We start from the raw sequence: 25,745 nt of genomic DNA, 5'->3' as shown, positions 1-25,745 counted from the left end.
TGTACTGTATCTCTCTCTCTCTCTCTCTCTCTCTCTCTCTCTCTCTCTCTCTCTCTCTCTCTCTCTCTCCCCCTGTGCAGCTGACCCCCCCCTTCCCTCTTGTAACCTGAGACTTTGATGATGATAATGACACATTGCTCTACAGAGGATTGCGCAATAGGTATTGCGAAATAAGCATATAAACACAAACTGTACGGTAAATATGCATTTTGAAAAGATGACACCAAGTGGATTACGTTCAGCATAGCATGCAGTATATATTTCTGTAATAATGGTGACTTCTAACACGACCGAATGTTGGGAATAGCCGGACAAAAACAGTCTTTGGCCGTTTTGAGTTGGTGTGGCTAAGATGTTCTATACGCCAATCAGAACACCTTTGTTGGTCCTCAACATGGCCGGTGTAGGACTACAAATGAAACCCATGAAAGGTAATCATTAAGTGTTTTTTATGATCCTTAGGGTCATCCAAATAACATGCAGTATTAAAAGTGTTCTGTATACTTAGTGGATCAAGGTAAATTCAGGGGTTGAAATGTGGGCCTTTAGCATCACACAAATAAGAGCTGAACATACTAATTTGATATAATTTATGTCTACCTAAGTTTTCCACAGTGTTCTTTGACATGCAGTCATCATCAGATATGACCTGTAATTATATAATTATCATGCAGAGCCAAAGCTGGGATCAGACACTAATAACATGTTGCCGAAATAGACAGTGATTCATAATATAATCTTTGGATTAAGGAAGCAATGTGGTTACAGTATGTGGCAGAGGATAACCTTTTGTTTAATTGGTTTCTAATTGTCGTCATTGTCAATCATTATCGAATGACACTTGAAGGTTATCAGCAGAAAGCCAGTAGACAATAAAAGGGCCATTCCTGACCAAACAAATAGAATGAGGTGGCTGCTGATTTATCAGAATACTGAAGCCAGCTCAAACATGGTTTACTGATACGGAGAGGAATGGACCTTATATAAGAGGCTTATAATTCTGGCCTTCAGTTAGTTGTACAGAGGCAACATGGGCAAGCTTCTCATCTGTGTTGGTAAGCTGGGGAATTGTTTCCCAGAGGAAATTAACTGCAAACTTTGTAGCATTAGATTTTGAAACGGAATCTATTATTTTGTTAAAAACCATAATGATCCATAGATACTCATAAGACAATACATTCTGAGCAGTGTTAATTTTGTTGACTAAAACTGACAAAAAATGTCCGTCAACTACCTTTTTTCACTGATAAAAACTAAGCTATGATGACTAAATATGGCCTAATGACAATTTTGTCAACAAATAAAAACTAGACTAAAATGTTAGGGAGGGACTAGTGGAAAAGAGATCCAGTAGAACTAAAAGACAAGTCATTTTATGTTTGGTTGTGCTCTGGTGTTGTGCTCTGAAAACAGCAGATCTATAAGTTGTGTAGCTTGCAGATCGTCTATTTTCAGCATGCAACCAAGTGTAAAATCGCAAAAGAAGCAATCAACACCAGCCAAATTAGTTTCTTTGTCGACAAAATCAACTGTGGATTTAGTAAGGACAAATTTGTGTTTTTACAACAGCGGTTCATATTTTAGATTTAACTAGAAGCAGTGCTCTTCCGAGCACAGGTCTCCACCAGGTCAGGCATGTAATGTGTTTTACATAAGTCGGCCTCCTGATGGCGCTATAAAAGGCTGATGTAAAAAATGCAGGGAAAAGGTTTTACCTTGGCCTCTAAGGAGTGCGCATACAAAGTTTGACACTAATCGGTGGAGTTATAGGTGAAAACATGAATCGGCCTGTTATAGCGCCACCATGAGGCTGATTTGATTTTTCTTAAGTGGCATTTATTCCTCTGCCTATTGGGAATGTGCATGCACAATTTCACCAAAATCGCACACTGCGTTCAGGATTTCAGGCATTTTATTCAAAACTGAACAATCCTGCAAACTTTGAAAGCCAGGAGATTAGCTGGTAACGGACAAACGGACGGACGGACGGACGCACGCACGGACGGACGCACGCACGGACGGACGGACGGAGGGGAAAACATACTCTCCCTCAGCCTTCGGCTGGTGGAGACAATTAGAGAAAAGAAAAGATGAGTGTTAAAATGTTTTCATTTACTGCTTTCTATCGTTTTAGCAAGCACAAGTACAAGTGGCTATATGTATTTTTAGACACAATAACTTCACCCCCCCTCTCTCTCTCTATCTGCAGGACTGGCTCTCCTGCTGCATGTGCAGCTAGGTAAGAAGACAAACTCTTACAGAAAAATGAAAACAAATAACATCATCAACAACAACAACAATCTAATTGTGTCTTACTCTAATTAATAATAATAATAATATCACTCTAATTAATAATAATAATAATATCTCAGATTTATATCGCGCTTTTCTAAGTACCCAAAGACGCTTTACATCGGAGTGCAAGAGAAAACAGAGACAGTCAGAGAAAACTCTGATTGTCCTACCACTTTACAGGATCCATTCCTCCTACATCCTCTCCTGTTACTTCACCAACTGGGGACAGTACCGTCCCGGTGCTGGGAAGTTCTTGCCCGCCAACATCGACCCGTGTCTCTGTGACCACCTCGTCTACGCCTTCGCCGCCATGGACAACAACATGATCAAGACCATCGAGTGGAACGATGAGAAGCTCTATGGACAGTTCCAGGCTCTCAAGAACCAGTGAGTGAGTGAGCAGACACATTCTGACAGTGTACAACCATAATATTTCATTGTGCACACGCTCACACAAATCTACGGCAATGTTTAACTTCCCAACATATTTGACATGATGCTTTGTGCTTTGTTCTTTTTTGTTGTGGAGAATGAGTTGCAGCCTTCGGCTGCTTTATGGGAAGATACATGCTTTTATTAAATCAGTAGCCTACGATGGTGGTGGTGATTCCTGCCGACAAGATGCCGTGATTTTTCTCTCCCTACAACATGATCATCAAGTATGATTATACTTGGAGGAAGATTTATTTTTTCAAAAAAAGTGTACACCCACCTGTTCATTGAGTATACTTGGTTTTCAGGTGGTTTCCGGCCCTGACCGGAAGCTATATCTCTATGGTAATTAGGAACCGCAGAGCGGCGATCCAATTTTGGATTGTTTTATAAATGAAATAAAATTATATTCTTGGGTTTCTCGGGTCGTAGCAGCCTGGACCAACGGCCATTTCTCTGGATTCTCGGGTTGGGGCAGTAAATGAGTTAGGGTAATAAAACAAATATAGTCTCCTTTAACATGCACCGATGCATGCATATCTCCTTCACACAGGCTGACACAGGTGTGAGAACTCTCAAAGAGAATTACATTTTTATCTTTTTTTCTTTTCTTTTTTTTGTCCAGGAACAGCAATCTGAAGACCCTGCTGGCCATCGGTGGATGGAACTTGGGAACTTGGCAGTGAGTATTAAACTAAATGAGGATCATTAACTCCAGCAACAGGATCCTGAGATACAGTAAACTCATATGACTCTTTTGACTCTCTCGCTCTTCTCTCTCTCTCTCTCTCTCTCTCTCTCTCTCTCTCTCTCTCTCTCTCTCTCTCTCCCTCCTTCCCTCTCTCCAGGTTCACAACCATGGTGTCCAGTCCCGCTAACCGTCAGATCTTCATCCAGAGCGTGATCAAGTTCCTGCGTCAGTACGGGTTTGATGGTCTGGACCTCGACTGGGAGTACCCAGGCTCCCGTGGCTCCCCACTTGAGGACAAGGCTCGCTACACCGTCCTGTGTCAGGTTAGCCTTCTCATGTGTTACAGCCTAACTTACATTAATTCCTGTTGTTTTGTCCCTCCACAAACTTAATTGTAAGTATAATAACTGTGTTTCATGTACAGAAATATGCAGTACAGTATCACTTACTGGGACTGTATCTCGGTTTAATAAATGCAACTCTACAGTAATGACATTCAGATTCATCGGAGACATTCAACTTTGAAGTTGGTTAGAAAGAATAACCTCATCATTATTTTGAAAATTGTCTGCACTTGCAGGAATGGTGCAGGTCCTGTAGGATGTATGATATCATGTGTGTACCATTGTGCAATTTTCGTTTTTGGTTCTGTCTGTCTATCTTCATACCTCCTTCCTTTGACGATTGGGCGAAGCATTTAGGAAAATAAAAAGTATAAAATGAAATACACTCTATTAGTCACACAATATCCCTCAATAGGTGTTTCTTAAAAAATAAATCCCAAGAATTTAAATATGAGTCATATAAATAAGATGAAGTCATCTTTGAGAATAATAACGACGCCCTCATCTTTCTCCATCACCACCTCCATGTCTCTCTGCAGGAGATGATGGCTGCCTTCGAGGCTGAAGGTAAGCAGACCAACCGTCCTCGTCTGATGCTCACCGCTGCCGTTGCTGCTGCAAAGGGAACCATCGACTCTGGATACCAGGTTCCTCAGCTCGGAGCGTCAGTATCACACCATCATAATAACACACAAACAGAGGTCATCAATGTGTCCGTACATACTGTACACATTAGGCGAATTCTAGATTCTAGACCATTATTATGTTCTTATTCTCTTCATAAGACCCAATTACCTAATGTCAGGCTCCAGGTTTTCCTTAGAATATGTATGACACTGATTTGCTACGATACTATGGCATATTAGAAGTCCACTAGGACAGTGGTTTCTTAAGCTGTTTCATTTTTAAGGACCACCATAACTCGGAGAGTACAAATGGAACCAAATGGACCAGTAGTCAGGTCAGACTAAAGCTGGCCGTACACTAGCCGATAATCGGGCTATTTAATTACCCTCCCGACAATCGGGCTGCCACCGACTGAAACGGGCCCGACAATCGGGCATGAACGTCGTCTAGCGTGAGGTCTCACAGATCCACTCGGAGCCCAGCCGAGTGGCTCGGAGGACGATCGGGGGTTGCCCGACTCTTTTCAAACATGTTTGATATTTTCCTGGATCAGTAGGCCTACTGGTCTGGAATAGCAGCAGGGGATTGATTGAAAATAGGTACAGCAGCCGCTGATAGACGCAAGTCTCTGAGCATCTGAGTGACAGAGCTATCTCTTTTTCTCTTTTTCTCTCTCTCTACACACACACACACACACACACACACACACACACACACACACACACACACACACACACACACACACACACACACGAAATCAATCAATCAATCAACAAAGACGTAAAACTAGGCCAAACCAATTAGTGCAAGTCTGGACTCGCTAATAACTTTCCAGCTCTGCTCTCCTCCTCCAACTCCAATTAAGTTACATTAAACTTATGGTTCTCACTCTCAAATGTATGATAAACCTGTGCATTCTCCATGTTTCCACCTCAAAATGCTGGATTACAGTTCTTCAAATGGACCAGACAGAACCGTCCTCTTTCTCTTTCTCTCTCTCTCTCTCTCTCTCTCTCTCTCTCTCTCTCTCTCTCTCTCTCTCTCTGGGACTTTGTATTTGGATCTCCGTGCCCTCAGATCTTTTTTTAATGATTATATTTGATTCATCCATCCGCCCACACCGCGATAATTTGTTAAAAGACAGGGGAAATCATGATTGAAAGCCTATAGGCCATGGCCACTAAAGTAAAAGCAGACACGTGCCTGTCTTGAACTTGAACCTGTCTTGAACTTGAACCGTCCGTGGTGGAAGCAGCCTACAACAGCAGCTCACCCCACGTCAGTCACTTTCTCTGATGGTCCGTGCACGGTGCAGTTATGTAATCTCTACTCCTTTCAAGTTCCAATTGGCCATAGGTAGCCCTACAACTCGTTGTTTGATCTACCAGCTGGGTTAACAACTCCTGGCTACTCCGGGCACAGCGCGCCCCGCATAGCCAGGCGTTTCGTATTTTAACAGACAGCAGGTTTAGAAAATATGCGCGCACGTTACCTTAACTATTATAAAATAAAATGACTTTATCAAAACTGACAATGATAAACCTGGAGCGGACATGAAAGAAACATAATGGATATAGGCCTAATAGGCCTGTCCTTTTTAAAGCATTACAGTATATTTGGGACTGAAAACTAGTCCCCCCCCCAAAAAAAAGCAATACACATAAATACACTGCTTATTATTTCAAATAATGATCCACATCCATCCTCCCAGGTTGTATCATGATTGCTTGCGATGGGAATTAAAACTCAATGGTCGCGAGTTTGTTTTATATCAGCAGAAATAGTCACTACCAGTCAGTCACAGACTGGAGTGGGAACAGCGCACGAGTGCAAGTAGGCCTACACGCCCACTGCCTGATCTACAAACCCTACAATGTGGCGCGGAGGGACACAGTTTGATCTTGGAGATCTGATATGTTCTCTGCGCAACACAGTCATACGACTAATCATAAATCAGACACCATGAGAAGCACCAGCAGACAGCGCGCAGCACTTGACTTTAGCAGTGGAGAGAGAGGGGGAAAGTCGATCAGAGTTGATCCATGGATGAACATGAAACGCGTCAAAGTGAACTCATAGTCATAGTATCATTTGAAGCTTTTTTTTTTCGTTGCGTGAGGCAATGGTGTGTTTGTGAGTGGATAGCATAATGTGTTTGTTATGTGCGTCTGCGCGCGTGTTGCAAGGCGAAGCTCTCGGAACAGTGACGTTTTGTATTCATTATATAAATTATTTATTTATTATTGCTGTGTTTGGGCCCGACTCAATCGGAATAGAATCCTGTAGCGTGCGGTGCGCCCGACTGTTCAAAACGGCTAGTGTGAGCCTGTTTAGATTCTCTGGCCAGATAATCTGAAAAAATGATCCTGTAGTGTTTAATTCTACCCGATTCAGTCGGGCCCGATTATCGTGTAGTGTATGGCCAGCTTTACAGACCTGTTATGGTCATTCAGGGCTAGCTCAGAATAATATATTCTGGTAATATTATTGTCCACTCATTTTGTTGTCTGTTTTTACAAAAGTGTCCACCACAAGCCACCATGGTGAGGACCCCTGAAACATGACATAACCCAGTATTTGGCTGCTTGGGATTATATTATGAATTTGTGGCAGTTGACTAAAACTAAGACAATAACTAATGAAAAACTAAGCTATGATGACTAAAACTAAGTAACAACAATTTCATAAATAGAAACTAGACATGTTAGGGAGGGACTAGTGGAGAATAGTTCCAGTAGAACTAAAAGAAAAGTCATTTTATGTTTGGTTGTGCTCGGGTGAAAATAGCAGATCTACAAGCTCAGTGGCCACTCAACCTTGCCTCGCTCAGCTGTCTCTATTGGAATTTGGAACAGAGCCTGGAGAGATTTAGTGCCTGACCAATACTGTAACTCTGTCCCTACAAAAACCTACCAATCCTGTAACTTTGTCATTCAGCGACGCAGAACGCACAAATCCCTGACTCCTGGTGTGTGTGTGTTTGTGTGTATGTCCTATCACCAGTATCCTGGACGACTTCCATGTGATGACCTATGACTTCCATGGCTCCTGGGAGCGCACTGTTGGAGAGAACAGCCCTCTGTTCAAGGGCCCAGCTGACCTGGCAGCCTGGCAGCAACAGTTCAATGTGGTGAGTGAGGAGGTTTCTCTCTACAATTCATACATTGTACTGTATGGATGAATACAAAAAAAAGTAGAAGTTGTTCAATTTCAATTTGAACAACTTCTGTCAAATGTGACCCTAATTAACAACAGAAGCTGCAAATACATACCTTGTACCACACATAGAATACTGCTTCACAAACTGGTCATTTGCTGGTACAACAGTCTGTTACAACTTTCTTTCCATCAAAGGTTGTCATTACTGGAATGAGCTCCCTGTCACACTAAGGGAAATCCCCACTTTCACAGCTTTTAAAGGACAATTGAAACAGTGGTTAAAACAGTGGTTAATGTGTGTAATCACATAATGTATGACTGTACAGTCATACAGTACATGTAGACCTACAGTGCACAAGTAGGTCTACTCTAATAATATACAGTCTTAATCTCTCTAATATGGTCTTTATTATTTTCACTGATTTGAAATATGTTTGAAATGTATCATGTATTTGCATGCTGTCCACTTATGTCATGTTATGTCAGTGTCTAGCTTTTAAATGTCTGGGTACTCTGGATGAAAAGTAGTTTATGCTAATTCTGGCCAGTTTACACTTGTACTCATGTGTGTTATGCTCATGTCACTGTGTTAATCAACTGGAACTGTCCCCTCACAATAAACAAATAAAATAAAGTAAAGTAAAGAATGTCTGTTCTGTAAAAGAGCTGCTGTTGATGGAACCATTTTTGTCCATAGGCTTGGACTATGAACTACTGGAAGAGCCAGGGCGCTCCAGCTGAGAAGCTGCTGGTTGGATTCTCATCCTATGGCCACAACTTCCGTCTGGCTTCTTCTTCCAACACCACTGTCGGTGCTCCAAGCAGTGGCCCTGGACCTGCCGGTCAATACACCCATCAGCCTGGTTCCTGGGCCTACTATGAGGTAGTGAAGTGTTCCTATGCTCAGGGGTAGAGTGGCCGGTAGAACAGCCGGAAAGGAACCGCAAGGTTCCCAGTTAGATCCCGGGCTCCCCAGAGTTAATGTCGAAGTGTCCTTGAGCAAGACTCTGAACCCCTAATAGCTCGCAATGTGTTGGTTGGTGCCTTACATGGTTTCCTCCACCACTGGAGTGTGAATGTGTGAATGGGTGAATGTATTGCACAATCTGGGACATTATAACTACTAAATTACGCAGGGGCGTCATGTGGGCCATCAGGGGATGGCATATTGTCCCCAACTTTAGCAGATTAATCCAATTTAATTTCAATTATAACATTGTGACACGTGTTATAATTTAGATAAGCCCTTTATTGTATACAACCATTCATTTATCAACCTTTTTCAACATCACTACACTATTTTGGGAATGTCATTTTTGGCGAAACAATTTCAAACATTTTCTCTTTTCGCCCGTAACCAAATAGCATAAATAGTCATAATCTACAAGCTCTCAACGTGTCGCTTGGCAACACGTCGAGAGCTATAGATCCACTATTTTTGCTATTTTAGAAATGGGGCTGTGGTAACTTATTACATTTTTGATACTCAACAATATGTCTTTCTGAAATTACACATCAGAGATTACGGTAAGAAAACGGGTAAGAAAATGGATAGTCCGGCGTTCCCCTTTAAACCTAACTCTCTCTACCTTCGTTCAGATCTGCTACTTCCTGAACCAGGAAGGAGCCACTCTGGCCTGGGACGCCCCACAGCAGGTGCCTTATGCCTTCAACAGTCACACCTGGGTTGGATACGACAACGTCCAGACTCCAGAGCTACCAGATCAAGGTGCACAACAATTAGTATTTAATGACGGGATGCCATGATTCTTTCACCCCATTAAAACATAATCATCAGGTATTATGAATATACAAGGAGGAAGATTTTTAAGTGTTAAATTTATGTTTTTACAGTATGTGGCCACACCCACCTGTTGATTAAGTACCTGGTTTTCACCTTAGCACCACCCAATTTGAGTTAGCTACTCCCAGGCCTAAGATAATAAGGCTTTCAGCTTTCAGGAAGAAACAAAAAAAACACAGGGAAGACATATTTGGATATTATAACCACACCTGGGTGTGTCTATTAACTCATTGACTGCCAAGGCACGAGTTTCACGAGTTATTACAGTACTCCCAGGCTGCCACAGCCCGAGTTTCCCGAGTTGGAAGCCATTTTGAAAAAAAAAAATAATAATAATAATAATAATTTTTTTTATAAAAAAAATTCTAAAAATGCCTCAAATGTATTAGGCATGATCGCAATTGCGAAATTGCATGTTTAGCCCCATAACAAACACATCTTTCAAAATGTCAAAAATGGCTGTTTTGTCTGACTTTGAAGGCTTGTATCTCATGAATGCCTGAACGGATTTCCAAGCGGATTTTTTTGTTTGAAAGCTGTTAAAAAGTACTACACATATGGTGCATGATCTAGGCATGGGCGTGCACGATCCGTGCACTAAAAATTGATCCGTGCACTAGAAATTTAGGAAGGTGGCAGTGTTTGTTTTGTCTGACTTTGAAGGCTTCTATCTCATGAATGCCTGAACGGATTTCCAAGCGGATTTTTTTGTTTGAAAGCTGTTAAAAAGTACTACACATATGGTGCATATATGGTGCATGGGCGTGCACGATCCGTGCACTAAAAATTGATCCGTGCACTAGAAATTTAGGAACGTGGCATCCTGGTACTTGGCGGCCATCTTGAAAAGGGCATTCAATGAGTTAATAGACACTTACAAAACAGAAGAAAAAAAAACACAACGTTGGCACCCCATCTTTAACACATTGTTCTTCAGATTTGTAGTCACAATATTTCCTGCTTTTGTAATTTATTTTTAAACCACTGTTCATCCATACAGGTTGACTGGCTTAAGAAGAACGGTTTCGGTGGAGCCATGGTCTGGACTCTGGACCAGGATGACTTCAGTGGCAGTTTCTGTGGCCAGGGACCATACCCCTTGATTAACACCCTCAAGACTGGCCTGGGAACCAGAACTTCTGGTAAACATCTAGTCTCACGCACACACATACTTTTATGATCCAATACAAACCTCCCAGTTTCATATAAAGGTAGCAGAGAGGGACAGTGAGCTTAGTGGCAAAATCACAACCACACGATTGTTTGCCTGTTTGGAGATTGCTACCGTGACAGTCAAATGTTACATAACCTTCTCCCTGACCCCTTAGGTTAGTCCCATGTTCAAAACCACATTTATAATTTCAAAGGAGCAAGGATTGCTAAATTGGAGTAAAAGACAATGCAGGCCAGGAAACAGTGCAGCAGATGGCAAGCAACATCGGCTGTACAGTATTTGTTACACTATATATAGAACCAGGCTAGACCTCTTCGCCTGTATATGATGTGCTACTGTAAGTACTGTACTTGACTTACTCACTACAGAATTTCAATAGTCAAACGTCTCAGACTTGGTAATTCAGCGGTGCCAATACAAAACCACGCACATGTATGCATTCATATTTCTACAGTCACAGTGCCATCTCTTGAGACATCCTTATTTGCTTTTTCCTCTTGTGTGATATACAGGCTGCGAAGCTCAGAGCTAGGTGTAACAGTCCAAGACCAGGCCCATGTGGGAAGCAACTGCTCCATCTAGTGATCACTGATGGAAATAAAACTGTGGCATTCAAAGCACCTGTGGGACAGTTCCAAGTTGTTCTCATTTGTCTTTCTCTCATCCAGTTGTTCATTACTGGACACTAGAGTGTTGATCAATTCCAAACAAAGATGTTGTTTATTGCAGTAGAATCATCTTCATACAGTATGAGTAATTGAGTATGGAAAGCCATCAAGGTGGGAGACATTACAGTGTACACAATACATCAATTAGAAAGGTTAAAAGGTAGTTAAAACAGTATTGTTATGGCAAACACAAGGGAGCGCACAACAGTGTTGATGAGGTGCTGACTACGGCAGGTGGTAATACAATAACTAGTAAAACGCTTGGTCAAGTCATCACTGTGATGTCAGAACAGGTCAGCTATATCCATATATGGAGTCCGTGAGGTCAGATGTAGATGTAGATCTCCATATTAGGGTGGCCACCAGCAGGACCTCAGAAAGGAGGACACTTTTCCGGGGCGCGCTGTATGGGACCCCCAAATTGATATGTAGTCGCGGACCCCCTTCTCAAAATATTTTGTGCCAGCCAGGGACCCACATATTATTCCAAATTTGTACACTTTTTGATTAAAAAAAAGAAGAACAAAATCAAGTTCATAGCTTGTAGATCGGCTATATTTAAAAATATTGTGTAAAATAGTTTTAAAGTGGTTTAAACTAAGACTGGGTAGCCTACATCCTTTATTTATGCACCCAAAGACACTTCATGAATTATTTTATTTTATGATGGGCCTACACTATCTTTTTTGCAATTATTCTTGAGTTAAATTGTCCCATTTGAAATCTATTCCACATGACTGGCATCAGAAATAATAAAACAGAGAGAGGGGAAGAGAAGGGGAGACCGCTGTGGACATATGGGTACTAGATAGCTCAGCTGCACTTATTTTGTTACTAGAGACTAAAAACCTATAGCTGCAGAACATCAAGTTATTGCCTGTCAGTCAACGCATGCATCTACCTTCCCTTTGCTGACATCAAGCCGTTACACACAGTGCTGCAAAGTGCATGATACTTGTGAATTCTGCGCTTCTTTTTTAACTAATTTACCTTGCTCCATGTTGGCTAAATGATGTTTCGTTTCGGCATCTTTTGGGCAAATATGAGCTGCAGTTCATTCATCTTCTACAACTAGGTTAAGTAGCGAGGTTAAGTCTTAACCTCGCCTCACCAGGCTTTCTAACAACTACTCGCCGTTGGTAGCCGGGGAGCCACTGGGCCAAAATGAGAGAGGACCTGTGATGTCATGACATACTCCAAATTTTTGTTTGTCCTATTAATTTGGTCAATAAGGTACACAGAATGAGAGGCCTGCTCTGCCGGAAATCCTGCGAAAAAAAGTTTCCCATTGACTTCACTATACTGGAAAAAAACACACCAAAAAAAGTAGCATGTGAGGGGTCAAACTAAGGGTTCTTCATGATTCTGAATCCATTGCAAGCATTTGTTTTGCATGAAAAACATTCCTTGGGCTAGATTTCAGCCTCTCAAACCTGTGAAAAGTGATGAGTCATCACTTTTCACCGTTATTTTGGGCCGTTTTCTAGCCCAAGGAATGTTTTTCATGCAAAACAAATGCTTGCAATGGATTCAGAATCATCAAGAATCCCTAGTTTGACCCCTCACATGCTACTTAAAGCATATTTTTTTTTGGTGTGTTTCTTTCCTTTATATTGAAGTCGATGGAGTGAATATACAAATGGCCATAACTTTTTTTCGCAGGATTTCCGGCAGAGCAGGCCTCTCATTCTGTGGACCTTGATGACCAAATTAATAGAAAAAACAAAAATTAAAAGTATGTCATGACATCACAGGTAACATCCTATTCTTTGAGCTTTTGGGCCTGTGGCTCCCCGGCTACGGTTTTATCCACAAGCGTGGGAGGAGCGACTGGACTGTTCGGTGTGAGTAGTGCAACTTGTGCTTGCTGTGTGTAAACGAAATACACACACACATAGCACGCGACACGCTGCGCTGCAGTGCGGTGTCGCGCTGTGAGCTTGTATATCTGCTTAACGGGAGATTTGCGGAGATATGTAAATGTAACCATTAAGCAAACACATGCACTGTCTGTAGCCTAAATCCCTCTGAAAGCCGGACAATTAGGTGTCCGGCCAGAGTCTGTGCTGGGCGGAGGACAGCACGACTGTCCGGCGTAAATCCGGACGAATGGCCACCCTACTCCATATACATGTAGGGCATAAAAGGGACAAGGACGGAATTAATTTGAAAGTTGACTTGTGTCGTGTCAACCACACTGTCCATATATGGGCATTCCCAGATATGGGCTTAATATTGATGGGAATAAAAGGGATTCTATTAGTGTGTTTGATGATAGTCAGCAGTCTTGATTTGCAAATGAATTCAGTCTTGGCCAAATGGAGTGTCCATATATGGGCTTTGGCAAATGGGCTTACAGGGATCTCCATATATGATTGCCAGAACAGGCTGTCAACAATATGATGTCACAACAGGTCAGCTATTAGATATTGAGAAGTCGAGAACAGACTTCTATGCTCCGCTTACTAGTCATACTAGGGTGAAGTGAGGGTGAAGTGAGACTTTAGAAAACTACACCGTGGTGAACTGCTCTTCACCTTCTCTGATGGAGTATGAATGCGCCTTAACATGGGCTTATCCCTGTGTTTTTAGTTTATTGAAATAATATCATGCACATTTTCCAGTGCCAAGCCTACTGCAGGTCTTGTTGACTAGATTTGGGAGAGATTTTAAAGCTCTTGCTCCTGAACGATTATTTATATGAGGAAAAATGCAAGTTAATGGGGGAGAATCTTGTAAGTCGTAAAAGGCATTAAGTAGCATACATCATCTAGCCTGTCTGAGTGTCACCCTAAAAGCATACTGTATCAATGAACCACAACATTTCCAGCCCTACCCCACAAAGGCATTCAGGCTCTGCTACTGTAGCAAAACCACAAACTATGAGAGTGGAAACACTCAACAAGTTGAATATGTTCATTCCAAGGAAGCGATGCAATTCACTGATCATATCATCTGCATCTGCAATGCACTGATGACAGATTGACATCTTTGACCTAGATAAAACGTATGTGCAGGGGTTTAAACTATCCTGCTGCACTGACATGTGAATAAGGATGCATATTATTAAGTATAAGGAAGTAACAAAATGTTTTTACTGCCAACTATTTACACATAGCCTACCCACAACATGCCGTCTGAAATTATCGCACGCATGCACACACGCCACATGCGGCCCCCACCTTCAGTTAATGTGGCCCACAGGTTAATATCGGAATGCTGGTCTATTATATATTGTCTTTTTATGTCCAATGTATTTGTATTCAAGTTCATAAAGTCATTAAAGTATAACTAAATGCATTTGATTTTTTTTTAAGATTCCAATTCAAAAATTGCAAAAATAGTTGATTTAAAAGCTCAAAACTTGTGCAGCAGGACATTTTTTGAGCTTGTAGATCGGCTATTTTTGCTACATTTGTGTAACAGAGAATGACAAAGTAGGACATTCATTCAAATACGGAGATAAGAGGGTTTTGCCCATCATTATGTATGCAATGTGACCCTCTGGAGGAGTGAGTGGGGAAATATAGTGTCTCCATTATCAAAGTAAAGTAAAAGGCACACTTGGCCTACTGGTCCAGGTGCATACCATTTAAGGCATTGATTGCCACATAGGCATTGATGCCTGACGGCGTTCCAGATCCAGACGACCACGCATCACTCGCCTTCTCTCCCCCCATTTCCTCTCTACTGTCCTATCGAATAAAGGCATAAAAGCCCAAAAAACTAATCTTAAAAAAAAGTAAAGTAAACAAAAGTATGTCTGCATCAACCACTGAGCCACAAAAGAAAGACAAATCCAAATTATTTTGGATAATAGAAATTGAGTCTCATCAGTACAGACAGTACAGTGCTTCCATCTCAAAAGGGACACATAGCTGCAAAGGTGAGTTAAGGTGAGTATATTATACATAATTATTATATAGAGAATTATATACTGGGGTATTATATGGCATATTATTATAAAGTGTATTATACATCATATGCTGATTCTGATTCTGATCATATACATATATCATAATATGGCTATTACTGTTACCTGAGGTGACACACATTACAAGCCACACTTGATCTGATTTGATTGTTACAATGCTTCTCACGGAAACGTCAAGGATAAAATGCCAATGGAACACAAGGAAACGTATGTGTACATGATGAGTGATTAATGAAGGGCATGACAGGACTTTGATTGAATGCATTGTCACAATAGTTTGATGCAAAGGCACCTAAACTTTGAGGTGATCAAAGGTGAGATAACTTTCTCTCAACTCACATGCCCTCCTTTACCTTGGTAGGAAACAGGTCCTGTCTACTGTCTGTAACATCAATCAATGTCTGTGTATCTCTCACACACACACACACGCGCGCACACACACACAATTACACCTACACACACACACACACACACACACACACACACACACACACACACACACACACACAAACACACACACGCACACAGGGATATTCCCAGATGTCTTACCTGGTGTCTATGTAAATTACTTTAGTGTTGGTGGCTTTCTGCATGAGGAGGTGACATCAACATGATGACTGTGCAGGCTTTGTTTCTCATCCTTCTGACACGTAAGAACACATTTATTATTATTATTATTATTGAGTTTTTTAAATTACATTAACCATAACATTATACAGTATTAAGCATTTTGGGATGCTTCCATTACAAAATTGAACCTTTGAACAATGTCAATCATTTTGTGTTTGCAATGACCTTGACCAGAATAGATCAGTAAATGTGTAAATTATTAAACTAATTTGAAATGAAATGTTAACTTAAACAGGGAGCAGAGAGAGAGAGAGAGAGAGAGAGAGAGAACTAGATTGGGATTTATCAGCTATCCTGGCTTAATTTAGCCAGGATCATGCCATGAATCGGTTTCACAAAAGGTTAGTTGACACTTGCTAGTTGCTAAAGGTCTGTGTGGAGGGAGAACAGCTACCTGTGATGATCTTGTCTTTTTTTGTAAGTTTTGGTGAATAAATACACCTTTGGGTTAAACCCTTTAAGGTACTGAATTCCAACCGTTAAGCCGGGCATCCTCACAAACATATTAGCTAATTCTTATTGATAAAGCAAATTTAAATCAAAAGTATTTATCACAAAACAATATAATGTTATAATAATGTGTTTCTGTTTTCTTACAATAATACTAATATTAATTAATGTGTGTTGATGTTTATTGACAGTTGGACACAGGGTGTCTTCATGGGACAACTATTGGAACAGATATTTGTATCGTAGATGTCCCAGAGGACAAGCTGTATCCCGCATAGCAAGGTAAGAAATAACAGGCCCGCGCGCACGCACACCAGTTCAGCAGCACTAGAATGGAAGCTGCTTCTAAAAAGGCAACAGCCCTTTCGGGATCCTAGTAACACTTTTGTATTTGGGAAGGCGGTATCTAGGGTCCCTTCCCTGTCATCTCGCTGATACGCACAGGTACCACTGTCTGGTCACGGACAAATAATAACATCGCTCACGTGTTGCTGAGATTCTTCAAAGTTACCAACAACTGCAGTAGGCTGCCACGGAAACGTGTGTGAACCGGCGCTAATCAGTGTTGCGGTCAAATATTTGTAATCTATTTTTGAAATTTAGCTTATTTTCTTCACTTCCCATGTCTGGTGTTAGGGTAGGTTTGGATAACTATATGGATATTGTAGATGTGTATATTATCTGATGTGTCCTCTACTACTACCTGAAACTCTCACAATTTGTTACATGATTATCTCTGTGGTCACTTGATCAAGATGTATCTGTCAGATAGATTTGTCAAGTTCCCATACAAGTATCCACACAGTTTGATGTCTGTGGGTATGTGTGTATATTTTCCCCCTGATATTGGAATAATAATGGTGGCTTCTCTGCTCACTCTGACACTGACTGTATTTGTGACTAACTGTCTGATCAGAGGAACATGCATAATGTATGGTTTAATTCAGGCACGTGCACCCATTGTATCCCTCTGTAAAAAGTGCCATCTCTCCAGACTATGAATGCTGTTTACTATGGTGAAAGAAACACAAATGCCCCCTTCCCATGCCATACCTGAAGGCAGCATTCAAGAGATTTGCCTTGTCCAAACTCTCCTGAATGCAGCATCTTATGTTGAAAGAATTGCTCTCTCTGTGTAGAAATCCATGCTGTACGTCACATCTCCAGTATTGAGTTGATTATGCTTAGTTCAGTGTGGTATCAAGTACCGAAAATAGCCGACCTCCAAGCTGAGTGAGCTTGAAGTCTACTATTTTCGATATTTTCACCAAAAGGCCCTTTCGGAAATTTCAGCCCCTGCCTCTCTAACATTCTCTGCACGTCCCTGGTTTCATTACTGATATACAGCTATCACAGCAACTACCATGAGGACCGCCGCTGGAGCGTGGCCTGCAGACCAGCAGCGGTGAGCTTCAACCGCTGTTACTGGTCAGGATTTGTCAACCGCTTTGATCAACAAGTCTACTACAACTGTCGCGCCAATGATGTCGTCACTGGAGTGTACAGTTACCATAGCAACTATCATGAGGACAGGCGGTGAGTCTGATGTTCTGATTATTGTGTTGGCGTTCATACAGTGCAACTAGACTGCACTCTGTCGGTGGCAACTTGCGTTTTGTGCACCCGTGGCCATGTATGGCCTACTCGTGCGCCAGCAGAGCATGCAAGTACTGTACTGTACTATGTGACGACACTTGGTTGGTGGTGACGTCTCGGTGACCTCACATCTAGAATGAGGGTTAATTATATCAGGTCACACTTGTAGGTGGTGACGTCACCGAGAATGCTGAGCTCCTCCACCCAACTTCACCCACCCCAACCCATCTCCAGCTGCTTTCACCTAGCCTGGTTAATAAACCAGACTGCACAACACCACCCCCTGTTGGTAGTGAGACGCAGTGAGGAATTAGTATGAGCAACGCCAGGCTAGCTTTCACCCACCTCCACCCACCTCACTTTCAACCACCTCCACTCCACCCACCTTCATCCACATACACACACATTTGTAAACCTCCACTCACTTTCACCCACCTCCACTCACTGTCATCCGCCTGCTGCCGCAAGTATTAACTGTGGTAAAACCACGCATACCAATCAATGTATGTTTGGAATTTTAAAAAGGACCATTTCACCCATTTTCAACCGTATCTCCATAAAATGCTCATTATAAGTTGGCATCATTTCTGTCTACTCTCATTCTCTCATTGGTGGGCTGTGGACAGTTCAGAAACCTGCCTACCAGTGACATCATCATTAGGCAGGTTTGGTTATTTCAAACAAGTTTTAGTTTCTTTATTATTATTTTTTTAACATGCTAACTTGGAAGAGAAAGTCCGCAGTTACTTGGGGACCCCATCGATGATGTCCAAGGTAGGTAGGTTTGTGAACTGTCCAATGGTGCCATCTTATAATGAGCATTAGTGAGGACCAATTACACTACAGTATACAGCAGGGGTCCGGGACCCCTAGGGGGTCCTCAGAGTTACTACAGGGGGTCCTCCAAATCTTCCAATCCTTTTATTAACAACTTGAACCCTAGTGTCCATATTCTGAGAACTGTAGCCAAAAATAGCAGATCTACAAGCTCACAACGCCTCGCGCTGCGAGGCGTTGTGAGCTTGTAGATCGGCTATTTTCGGCAAAGAGGTTTGGTGTAGAGGGGAAAAAGAGCAGACTAAGTACAGAGTGAAAGCTCAAGTTTATTAAGTACTAGACCTTACCCGTTCGAATATATGTGCTGCAAAATAATTATGTGCAGAGTGTGGGTTATGGGGAAAGTAACTGTAACTGCATGGTGCGTGCGTGAGAATATGTGGGAGCATAATGTAAGGAGCAGCCCATGGAGGAGTGTATATTTATGATGGATACAAATAATTTAACAGCAAAATTAGGTGAATAGAAGTATGAGGATGTATTTGCTCCACATAATTTTTCTATACCCGTTGGAAGATGAGACACACATCACCCGTTGCATGCGTGACCCATGCAGAGAGAGAGAGAGAGAGAGAGAGAGAGAGAGAGACTGCAACATTCCTAACTGTGAGAGAGGTGTGTGTGGGCCCGGGGCTACAGATCCCATGGCCTGGAGGAACGGACCGTAACCCTGACAACAGGCTGTAGAGCTGTAGAGTGAAGAAACGCTAATAAATAGCTAGAATTTGGGAAAAATGACATTCGGGCTCCGTCACCGTGTGTATAATGCTAATGGCCAATGCCATGTTAAATTTGAGATCAGTCGCTGAAGCGAGTGAATAGATAATGCATTTTGTGACCTACTGACTGACTGACTGACTGACTGACTGACCTCTCTCTCTAATTATAGTATAGATTAACAGTTCAAGTGGTTAAATATCGGAAAACTAAAATTGATATGAATACAAAATACACTGATGATTGCGCTGTCAAACGATGAAACGATATGGAATCTATGAAAAGGTTGTGGGGGTCCCTGCTTCATCTTTCTCTCAACTAAGGGGTCCTTGGCCTGAAAACGTTGAAGACCCCTGGTATACAGTATATGAAGGTAAAGCTTGAAATGGGTGAAGTGCTCCTATAAAAACAACAAGTTGTACTTTCAGCTGGCAGTTCCTGTGCTGTGGGAGCTCTCGGTTGGCTACTGTCGACTGTCATTGGACTCCCTATGTGAACCGCTGGGACAGGTTCTTGTACTGGAGAGTTCCTGGGGGAAGCTACATGACAGGTGTCTTCAGTTACCATAACAACCGTAAAGAGTAAGTACATTCACACAGTATTACATTTGGGGCTGGGACTCGATTAAAACAAGTCTAATTAATTAGAGGCTTTGTAATTCATTCATTGAAATTAATCGCATGTTTAATCTTATATGAATATTTGACCTGAGAAGACATTTTATTTCAATTAAAACCCATTTTGGTATAATTATGAGTTTTTTACATTTTTATCATTTAATTTTCTGTAATTAATTAATCAAAATTAATCAGCTAAAGTCCCAGCCCTAATTACATTATATATAGTGTACATTTATACATTAAATATTACATTTACACTCTGCTTGGATTGACTGATATCCTTTTTTTGGGGGGTCAAATTTGAATGAGAAATACAAATATAGCTACATTACTGCAGTTACAAAATATAAAGTGTATGTTCTCCCAGCCAACTTTACTAATCTGGGTTGGCTCAAAGTATAAGACAGAGTGAAACAACTCTCTGTGAGTCTGGTCTTTAAGATATTACTCAGAGGATGAGTCTGGTCTTTAAGATACCTATAGAGGATAAGTCAGGTGTTTAAGATAATTTTCTTACCGGTATAGGGCCTACTTAATGTTGAATGAGATGCTAAAATCACGTTAATTGCAATTTAAGATAAATGTTGAGGAATGATGAGATTATTTTTTCTTCCTTTTCTCAATGGCAGGGATCGCCGTTGGCGTTTCCAATACTGCAAGGGAGCAGCCACAGGTGTGTGTGTGTGTGTGTGTGTGTGTGTGTGTGTGTGTGTGTGTGTGTGTGTGTGTGTGTGTGCGTGTGCGTGTGCGTGTGCGTGTGCGTGTGTGTGTGCGTGTGTGTGTGTGTGTGTGTGTGTGTGTGTGGAATTAAAAGCCAGGACATAAAGGTGTGACGATGGTGGGGGCCAGTCTGACTTGGGAGGGGAGTGCCAGTGTCATATAAATAGAGAGAGTTATGACATTTACGTTGACTCCCATTGTAAGCATGGAAAGCGGACGTGACATCACTATTTAGCGTACTGGAGTCTGGTGATATTCCTGCTGCTCTTCAGCCTTGTCCAACTCCATTGTAACCAAGGCATTTCCACTCGCTGGTAAGTAGACTAAATTACATATTTTCACTAATTTCACTAACATTTTCATTAACGCATTGACGGGCCTCTCCAAGTTAATGTAAGTCCATTAGTCAATAAAGTAAATAATTTAAAAGTATATAAAGTCAAATGTCTTACATTAAACATTAACTAGAGCCGATTACGTGAAATAATAAAAAGACATGATTTAGTCCACTTTACCAGCGAGTGAAATACGATGGAGGTGAACGGGGCTGAGGCTTGTTAAGAATGAAACCAGGCTCCAGCGACGCCACTTCCGGTCTGCGGCAAGATCAAAGCGTGAAGCCACTCTCCATACACTGCTCTGGGGAGTGCATTCCATAAAGTGGGACCTACAGTATACGACAGAGAAGGCTCGTCACCTTTGGGGCCTCCAGTAATGTGTGTGTGTTCTGTCTGTAATGGAACAGCTCCTGCTCCAAGGTGTGGGGTTCCATTCATCAAGCCTAAGGTCACAGGCTACACCAGCAGGATCGTCAACGGAGAGAACGCAGTGTCTGGCTCCTGGCCCTGGCAGGTGTCTCTGCAGGTAATTAACACTGTCACACTTTGGTCAAGGCAGTGGTGGAAAAAGTACTCAATCAATACTGCAATATAGAAATACTCTGTTACGAGTAGGCCTACATGTCCGGAATTCAAAGTGTGCTTGGCATAAGTATTGGCATCAAAATGTACGGTACTTAAATACCAAAAGTAAAAGTACAAAATCTCACCTCACCTCACCTCACCTCACCTCACCTCACCTCACCTCTCCTCTCCTCTCCTCTCAGTACAAAAGTGGTTTCCATTTCTGTGGAGGTTCTCTGATCAACCAGTACTGGGTGGTGACTGCAGCTCACTGCCGTGCCATGTAAGTAATGACCCTGAAAGCAATGACCACTAGACAGACAGGCAGACAGGTTGAGGTGTCAAAGCAGTTCAGTATATTGAAACACAGGATAGATAGAAGTAGAGAGATACTACTGTAATAATAAAAATGTAACGCAAATAAGATTAAATTGTTAACATGATAACGTGTGCCTGAGTGCGTGTGTGTGTGCGTGTGCGTGTGTGTGTGTGTGTGTGTGTGCGTGCGTGCGTGCGTGCGTGCGTGCGTGCGTGCGCGTGTGTGTGTGTGTGTGTGTGTGCGTGTGCGTGTGTTCAGACCTGGGCATCATCGGGTCATCCTAGGAGAATATGACCGCCAGTCTCACAGGGAACAGATCCAGGTCATCTCCATCTCTAAGGTAGGACACATGCTTTACTGACCTCCAACGCGAGCCCATTGAAAACTCAATAACACATTTATTATTTGTTGTTATTGTTGTTCAAACAATCAAGACAAGTACATAAATCAATAAATATGCATTTTCTGTTTATAAAGAGCTGAAGAGACTTTGAAGACTTTATTAGAAGTTTGCATAGAAAAAGACAGGGAGATAAACACACAGTCACTCACACAACTGGCCAATACAAAAAACATACCAGTTATGTTCAGAATTTGTCGTCTCATGTCTTTCCAGGAAATATTAGAAAACGCTCACTAGTGGGCTCGATAAAAGCCCGGCTCAATAAGCAGGCTCAATAAGCAGGCTCAATAAGCAGGCTCGACAAGGTGCTCATTATCACAAAAATGTACGAGCTCCATCCCTACTTCTGACTAACATGCGTCGGAGTGCCGACGTGTAACCGTTTACTTCCTTGTCACACAGCACTGCTGCTAGCGAAGCAATGCTAGCATGGATTAACATGGGGTCTTTTATAAATGTGAACGGACCACGGTGTGCACGCGGACACGCACACGCCCACGTTAAAAGGACATCATTCCAAATTCTATTTCACAGAATGTGTGTGCATGTGTGTGTGTGTGTGTGTGTGTGTGTGTGTGTGTGTGTGTGTGTGTGTGTGTGTGTGTGTGTGTGTGTGTGTGTGTCTCCAATCTCTCCATACAGACCATCCCCCATCCCGACTACGACCCTAAAGCTAACTGGAACAACGACGTGGCTCTGCTCAGACTGTCCTCTCCGGCCCGCTGGACATCCAGGGTGTCCCCCGTCTGTCTGTCCCCCTCCAGCCAGTCTGTCCCCTCCGGGACACTCTGTGTCACCACAGGCTGGGGACGCACCGTACAGACACGTGAGTGGACGGACTGACACACACGCACGCACGCACCCATGCACGAACGAATGCACGCACGCACGCACGCACGCACACACACATACACACACACGATCATGTCACATGACATGACTGAACTTGTTTCCAGCCAGGAGGCAAGTGTTGACTCATAGAGTAGTGAACAACGCCCTCTAGTGTCAAAAACATGTAATCTGTCAAAACACATCATTGGGAGGGAAGGCCTTTTAAAATGACTCGTCATAAAGTGTAAACTGTATACTGCAGCGTCACACAAAAGCATCAAAAGTAGCAGATCCACAATGCCATGCGTTTCAGGGCTTGTAGATCTGCTGCTTAATTTTTTTAATTTGGCCTTATACGGTTTCCACATGCACGACAGAGAGGATGTGGTCTTTTTTTAACCACCATTAAGACCTGGAACCACTTTAACCATTATGTTATGCTTTAGCTATTAAAAAATAGCAGATCTACAGCCGCACTACGAGCTTGTAGATCTTTTTTGATTATATATAAAATATAATATAGAAAGTTTGAGAACCACTGATGATAGAAACATGAGTTTTTCAAAAACCAAAAGTATTCAAAGACTTTTTTCAAAATTTTCAAAAATAGCAGATCTACAAGCTCGCAGCTTGAGAGCTTGTGCTTGTAGATCTGCTATTTTTTAAGAGTTATAAAGCATCAAATAATGGTTAAAGTAATGCATAATGCATTAAAGCGTTATAACCATCAGTCTCTCCTGTCCTGTGTGCTCTGTGTTTTCCACAGCCACTCCTCGCTTCCTCCAGCAGGTGGCGCTGCCTCTGTTGAGTCAGGCCCAGTGCAGACACGTCTGGGGGGATGTTATCACTGATGCCATGATCTGCGCTGGAGCCTCCGGAGCGTCCCACTGCATGGTAGCCCTGTTATTCTTTATTCTTTATTACGGTGGTTTTCAACCCTTTTCATTTAAGATCCATTATTTGTTGGGTATTTGAGCCACGGAACACCATTTGATGACATTTAAAGGAGTAGTTCACCCCCAAAATGACTTTTTTTCTATTGATTAGTCACGCCATGGAGACTAGAGTTCAATAATATTTTTAGCTTTTTGTCATATTCCTAAAACAAAAATGTGAAAACAATAAATGTACCCCCATTCGTTCCGGATGGGGACCCGTTTCTTAACGGGTCCCCATCCGGAATCAATGGGAGTAAATTTACTCGAATAAAATTTTTGTCTTAGGAATGTGAAAAAAAACCCAAAAATATTATTGAACTCTACTCTCCATGGCGTGACTAATCAATAGAAAAAAAGTCATTTTGGGGGTGAACTACTCCTTTAAGCCTCTCGGACACAAAACTATTTTGTTATCGTTGGATAACATTTTGTCCACAATTCCATGCTGTAGGCCTGTTTAGGAGAGATAACATGCAAATGTTGATCAAAATAACAATCATTCTACATTCTCTGATCGTGCAGACTTCTAGGGTCCGTTTGGTTACCAACTCACCATCATTTAGCTGGGGACCGCCTGCCTGGAATCCCTCCAAGGACCACTGGTGGTCCCCGGACCACTGGTTGAAAACCACTGCTTTATTAGGATCCCCATTAGCTAGTCTTCCTCCATGGGGTCCACACAAAAATGTATACAGTAAAAACATACAATAGTACAAATTGTGTAATATGACAAAAAAAAAGGCAAAACAGACAAAATATAGTTATCAGAAAAAGAAAAAAACATGTTTTGCACTTGCTCTGGCTTTCTTTTTTTTCTTCTCGTGCCAATAAAGCTCCTTTGAATTGAATTGAATTGCATTGAGCTTGTGGATCAGCTATGTTTATCTGATCTACAAAGTGGGCTTAATGAGTTAACTCTCAAATACCTGGAACGCGCCCGAGTCGCGTTAGATTTGAACCACTTTAACCATTATTTTATGCTTTAACTATTGAAAAATAGCAGATATACAAGCTCACAGCGCGGCACCGAGTGCCGCGCTGCGAGCTTGTAGATCTGCTATTTTTGAAAAATCGTGAAAATGTGTGCAAGTCTTTGAATATTTCAATAATTGTAGGCCTAAATGGGTTAATTAGGACTGTGTGTTTTCTCCAGGGTGACTCCGGTGGTCCTCTGGTGTGTCAGAGCAGTGGGGTGTGGTCCCTGGTGGGAATCGTGTCCTGGGTAGAATCCAAATGCAAAGGGAGCTACCCCGGCGTGTACGCCCGCGTGCCCTACCTCAGGAGCTGGATCGACGAGACTGTCGCCTCCAACTGAAGAGTCCACGCTCGCTGAATGTATACACTCATAAAAACATCACTAAATGCACAACATGCTTACAAACATCACTAAATGCACAAAACATGCACTAAATGCACAGCATGCTTACAGACATCACTAAATGTATACAAACACGCCTACAAACCACTAAATGTACAAAACAATCCTACAAACATCACTAAATGTGCAAAACATGCTTACAAACATCACTAAATGTACAACACATGCTTACAAACATCACTAAATGTACAACACATGCTTACAAACATCACTAAATGTACAAAACATGCCTAGAAACATCACTAAATGTGCAAAACATGCCTACAAACATCACTA

General features: G+C 42.0%; 2 protein-coding genes across 2 annotated transcripts; both read left to right on the top strand.

The window, feature by feature from the left end:
- Window positions 1–1,030: 1,030 nt before the first annotated feature.
- LOC308286973 (acidic mammalian chitinase-like) lies at window positions 1,031–11,058 on the top strand (the record flags this gene model as incomplete). The annotated part of the gene is given in 12 exon segments (XM_080728094.1): window positions 1,031–1,055; window positions 2,236–2,239; window positions 2,476–2,682; window positions 3,353–3,409; window positions 3,576–3,741; window positions 4,302–4,426; window positions 7,393–7,519; window positions 8,246–8,431; window positions 9,148–9,252; window positions 9,254–9,277; window positions 10,353–10,494; window positions 11,039–11,058. Coding segments are annotated over 12 exon segments (1,188 nt in total).
- A 4,683-nt stretch (window positions 11,059–15,741) lies between these two features.
- Window positions 15,742–25,406, top strand: LOC308286972 (chymotrypsin-like protease CTRL-1; the record flags this gene model as incomplete). Its single annotated transcript, XM_080728093.1, has 9 exons — window positions 15,742–15,778; window positions 16,400–16,490; window positions 17,556–17,744; window positions 21,457–21,562; window positions 21,804–21,883; window positions 22,178–22,259; window positions 22,965–23,148; window positions 23,920–24,047; window positions 25,245–25,406. 9 exons carry the CDS (start codon window positions 15,742–15,744, stop codon window positions 25,404–25,406), a joined length of 1,059 nt encoding a protein of 352 aa, XP_080584219.1.
- Between the last annotated feature and the right edge of the window lie 339 nt (window positions 25,407–25,745).

This window comes from Nannobrachium achirus (assembly GCF_963921795.1).
Source record: "Nannobrachium achirus genome assembly, chromosome: 6".
Taxonomy (NCBI): domain Eukaryota; kingdom Metazoa; phylum Chordata; class Actinopteri; order Myctophiformes; family Myctophidae; genus Nannobrachium; species Nannobrachium achirus.
This window is presented reverse-complemented; position numbering and strand designations above follow the sequence as displayed.